This window comes from Ctenocephalides felis, unplaced genomic scaffold, assembly GCF_003426905.1.
Source record: "Ctenocephalides felis isolate EL2017-DRISC unplaced genomic scaffold, ASM342690v1 CF-g0.4_SCAFFOLD_00199, whole genome shotgun sequence".
Classification (NCBI taxonomy): Eukaryota; Metazoa; Arthropoda; class Insecta; order Siphonaptera; family Pulicidae; genus Ctenocephalides; species Ctenocephalides felis.
This window is the reverse complement of record NW_020536353.1, coordinates 937-6,827: the sequence shown is the minus strand read 5'-3', so window position 1 is coordinate 6,827 and position 5,891 is coordinate 937. Positions and strand designations below refer to the sequence as shown.

The window sequence follows — 5,891 nt, the reverse complement described above, 5'->3', positions numbered from 1 at the left end:
ACCTGAAGACTAGTCTGTATTTTATATTACTCTTGCAATTTCTTACTTAAGTTATTCAATTATAATATTGAATCAAATTTTGGAAAATATATAGAAATGCAGGCTAGTCTAAATGAATAAATTTATCATTTCATTTCTTTCATTCATGATCTATTTTGAAATCAACTATATCTTTAAGGTACTAAATCTTTTTTCAATATTTTTTGAAAATATAATATGAATTTGTTTATATTTATCGTTCTTAAATCGATTTATTGAATTTGATTTGGTTTTATAATATACTTAAAAAATTAAACATGCCAGTAAACACGAAGCGGCGGTCGTGATCTGAAATCCACATAGATTCCACATTGGCGTCACAGTGCTGAAGGCACGCTTGTGGATTTCAGATTGCTACCACCGCTCAAATCACATGGTGTTTACTGGGATATTTAAGCAGATTTAGTTAATATGTTTTTATTGAAATCAAGATCACACCATTGATTCCATCAAACTTATCAATCATGAACTTTATTAGAATCAGTTAAGCCATTCTCCTAATTTCAACTTATTGAAGTAATTCAATTTAAGAAGTTCAAGATATTTATCTAGTATCACTTCAATGTTTACCTAAATTTTAGTAACTATAACATTTTCCTAACATCATAAACTTTTCCATTTGCACCTCATGGCATCTGTTCATCTCTCATCTTGCACCACACCATCACGTTGGCCGTGTACTCAGGTGGTCACCTTCGTTCAGATTGGCGGCGGAAAGCAACCAGCTCGCAGACTTCATCGGAGGCTTGGGTCCTGGTCAACTGGTCGGAAGGCAGGTTCTGGGATCACCAATCTATGGGGACATACAACTCTCGCTGTGTTTCCAGAAGGGATGTCTTGAGGTAAAAAATTGTAATATTTTCTAGGACAAAAAAAAGATATTTCTACTGTTTCTATTTAAAAATTTATTTAAGGTATTTAGAAGTTATTAAAATTTTTTTATTATTCTAATTCTATTTTTTATCCAGGTGGAGGTGATACGAGCCCGCGACTTACTGAACATATCGCATACAGCAATTTTACCGTTGCCTTTTGTCAAAGTATTTATTGTGAATGGAAAACGAGTTTTAGATAAAGGAAAAACAGGACATGCTCGACGTACTCTCGATCCGCTTTTCCAGCAACATCTCACTTTTCGGAAAGGTCTGCAAGGAAGCATCATGCAGGTAAAAAATCTTATTTCAAATCTGCAAAAATTTCAAATCTGCATAATAATATTTTATTAGTAGTGAATTATGTAATTGGAGATGAACTACCAAATTTTTATGACAGAGCTAACACTGCACTGAATATGGCAATATGTAATTTCATTAATTGATTTGTAGTTGTCTAGATCCAGGAAAAGAAGTTTGTGCAATTTGCTTGGTCTACTTGTTTGTCTATATGGTCTATATTAATGTATTTCAATTGATATTTTGATTTATTCAATAATATACCATACCATAGTAGGTTTAGACAAATCTAGTAATCAAACTAGAAAGAATTAATTATCAGATCACAATATTATCTTGAACCAAACTTTATTTATTTCGTATAATTTTCTAAATTCTTATTAATTTTTCATTTTTATAGGTCACAGTTTGGGGTGATCACAGCAGAAACAAACGTGATTTTATGGGTGTCGCTCAGATTCTTCTCGATGATCTGAATTTGTCCAATATTGTCATCGGATGGTACAGATTATTTGGCACTTCGTCCTTGGTAAGTTGATTATTTTATTTACTATACATATCTTTGGCCACTCGGCTAAAATTATTGGAGCTTGATTAGAAATGGGAAGTTTTGCCACATCCACCATTTGGTCTTGATCATACATCATATTTTTAGTTTTGATCAAATTATACCAAGTTCAGTTTTTGCTAATAAATGCCAGAAGAAGTTTTGTGATGGAGGGATAATGATGATGCCTGAAAGTTGGCAAAAAGTCATTCGGTTGGCATTTCAGAATAGGATCATTGAGTGCCATGAAAAAGATGTTTTTGATTTTCTAACAAAAATCCGCACTTACTTAGTTGCCAACCTGATACTGAACGTTCATTATGCAGTTATAAAATGATTGAACTTGAAATCTCTGCCTTGCTAAAGAAAATTCATTTTTCACGATTCTATCGAAAACAAGTTTTTTTGTTAATTAAATTTTGTGGTAACTAAGACAAGTATCGTTTAATTCAGGCTTTAAATTAATATTTTATATTTCTCTTACAGTACCATTTTGTTGAGTGACCGTCATAACATAAAGAAAAGTTTATGAAAATCCCGTTCCCGATCCGCGATGACTCTAGTGTGATAACTGTTAATTAAGATGGTGTAAATAAAAAAAATTAAAATATTTAACATTTAAAGAGACTTAAAAAAAGATTTTGCAAATTGTATTATATAGGTCGAACTTTTAAATGATCTCAATTTTACCTAAGATTTAAACAAAACTATTATATAAAATGTATAAATTTGAAAACTATTGAATATTTGAAAAAAATATATAAACTTACTTGTATATATAAATAAGTAAATATACGTGTATATATGCATGTATATTGAAAATAAAGCGTATATAAGTATATGTATATGCATATACAATCGATTATATTGACCTTGAAATTATAAACGACTAATATTAAAAATTTATGAAAAGCTATTGCGAGCTTTCCAAAATTTGATTTAATATGCAGTTTTATTACAAACTAAGAAGCCTTCCATACTGAAAAATATGAAATTATATTTAAATGAATTGTAAATGATATATATTTATGAAATGTGTGTGATTATAACTGGATTAATTGTAAGTATTATTCGATAATTTTAAGTCATTTATTTTCAAATGTTATTGTTATGTGTCGTTATTAATACCAGGGTTCGGCTACTCATATTTTCATGTCATATGTTGTTAACACCTTCATGTTCATTGTTTTTTATATGAAAGTTTCATTCACGTTCAGGGATTTTTTTGTATAATTGCAAACCGATGAGTTTTGGCTCTTGATACGATATATTGATAATATTTTTTTTATCCGAAAATGATTCAAATTGCTCATAAAACTAATTAGTGTTTATTTAGTCCTCCATACGTTTCATGTCCTAGTTTATCCCTTCTCCACTAAAGCAGAGTCAAACTGGTACCCAAAATATATAATTGGCTTATTACATTTTTTTAAATACTACTAAGTTTTCTTTTTTAATAATTGGATAGATACATTTCAAAACTTTTTTGTTTATATAATCAATATTTAAATCATTACTAGAATATTATTTTATAGTAAATTATATTTTATAGAATATATTTTGAATACTGATGTATAAAAAGTTTTTACCAGTTTTACTATTTTTTATTATTTATCAAGTATCTTTAAGATATATGAAGCAGTCTTATTTCATATCTTAACTATTATATTCATTATATTTTCAATTTTTTGATATCAATATGGATTTTATCTACTAATATTTTATATCAAGAGCCAAAAGCGTCGACCAAACATTTTCAATATTTAGTACGAATATATTTGACTATACCGCATACGATCAAATCCTTATAAGCAAAAGGATTCATATGCAAATTATCATAAATTTAATATTTTTCTGTGTTTTTTATTTTTTGGCAGAACAGGGCTTATTGTAATGGGGATCAGAGTTTAAAAGATATGCAATAAATATGCAAAAAAGTTCTACATCTTTTTGTAAAATAAGTTCAAACATCTTTAGTCTTCGTATAGTTATGATTTGATTCAATTTATCTCATATTTCTCATTACCCAAATATTGACCATCGATTTTTTTTTATTTGCTTACACTATTTTAATAAGTTTTCAAATTTCATAACCCTATAATTTTATACAAGGAAAAATGGTGCAACTATATTTCAAAATAAAACCTCTATTACAATTAATGCCTAAGTATTTACCACTCGGTGCTTGCATCTTGAAAGCATAACATGGCGCATGACCCGGGCGCTAAAAGACGCCCGGGTCATAATGCTGCGTGGCTGATAGATGATGAAGTAACCTGAAAAAAAGTACTGATTTAAAAAAAAGTTTGCTTTTAAAGTTTTATATAATTTATTTAAATCATATGCATAAACTAACGCTATCACGCATATCTATTTATGATTGTTGTTGACAAAAATCTATAATATAAAAATCACTTCGAAGATAATGCTTTATTGGAATTGATATATATTTAATATATAATATGGTTACAAAGTGTAAATAATATGTAAAAATGCTTTTTTACATCATATTAATTGTGTGATACAAAAACTCATGTGGTTAAATGTATAAATACATAAATTTACGTGCAGTGTTATCTTACGCATATTATATGGTCCATCCGATATTCATATTTCAGACTTTTTATTGAGAAAATGATTAACTAATGCGTTTTTAATAATTTGGTATAAAGGTACATGTATTTTTACATAGTATTCATGATTTGTCTATGATGAAACTGTTTAGTTTTTAATTTATAATTAGGGATCGACGTACGGTATGTGCTACTTCATATTCTTGTTTGAAATCTGAATAATTTAGTCGAGAATTTAGAATAATTTAAATAGTATAATAAAACCATATAATTTTTCATATTTAAAATAACTAATTTGTATTTTATATAGAAGAGCTTTTGATCAAAATTAAACGTTTATTTTGATTTATAATTAATTCTGCGAGCAAAGTTCAAGCTTTTTTACCAAAATAGCAAGTGCTTAGTTGGCAGATGCTGAAATTAATCAAAATTAATTATGCAAAGATATTTTTTTATAAATAAGTATTTTATAGACAAATGCTAAAATTAATATAACATTTTAGTTTTGTGGTAATGTTACATATTAAAAAACTAATTTTTCTTAGCAATTCTTTGTCTAAACGGAACTAAATAATACTAGAATGTTGAGACTGAATTTTTAATTGTAATTTTATTTATTTTATTTATTTACAAATTTAATATGAATGTAAAGTAGTACATTACTATATGTCGTTTCTAAACAATTTATCTATTACTAGTAATTTTATTTTTGCGTTTATCATGCCAATAATAAATCAATCATCACGCTTGCCATTTCGAACACAATGAAAATTTATAGATATATTTATAAATGTAGGATATATAATTTTGGAAACATAAATACAATTCTTATACTCTAGATAGCTATTTATAATTATAAAATAAATAATTATTTATCAATGAAAATCTGTGAGCGTGCGCATGAGAAATCTGAATGAAGGCATTATTGTTTAATCTCAAATTTCTCAAACTGAATTCGTGAATTGAAATATTTATAACTTTAATAAACATATTAATGATCCATAAATCTGAATAATTACATTACGAACTTATTCATTGATATTAGAGATTTTTATGCAAACTTCATTGCTTGATTTAATTAAATTATTCAAATGTGATTCAAAGCAGATTTAGCTAACATATCAGTAAGCCGTAACTATTTGTTATATAAATGATCAGGGGCAATAAAATTTAATTTTCTATCATAAATTAAACCCTTTTTTAAATCACAATAATAATTCATAACTTTTTGTTATTCACTAAATACAAAATTTAATGTTTCAACATTTTTTAACTTCAGAAAAGTAATATTTCTTAAATTACTTTAAATAAAAATACTAAAATTTATTTACGTCGTAACTATAAATACTATTTTTACCATATTTTTAAAATTTGCTAATAATTTAATTAATTTTATAAAATATTATATAACATTACATTATAAAATATTATTAACATTTAACATCAACTTGTCATATCGCTTATAATGTAAATATTTTGTTTCAAAGTTTTATAAAGACCAAAAATATTATAGTTTGTTGTTATATACGTAATATAAAATTTTGTCAATTTTTAACTTCC

General features: G+C 26.5%; 1 protein-coding gene across 1 annotated transcript; it reads left to right on the top strand.

Moving 5' to 3' along the window:
• Positions 1–724: 724 nt before the first annotated feature.
• On the top strand, positions 725–2,311 carry LOC113383511 (regulating synaptic membrane exocytosis protein 3-like; the record flags this gene model as incomplete). The annotated part of the gene is made up of 4 exons (XM_026621806.1): positions 725–881; positions 1,008–1,205; positions 1,612–1,740; positions 2,245–2,311. Coding segments are annotated over 4 exons (502 nt in total), but the record flags the coding sequence as incomplete, so codon positions are not given.
• Between the last annotated feature and the right edge of the window lie 3,580 nt (positions 2,312–5,891).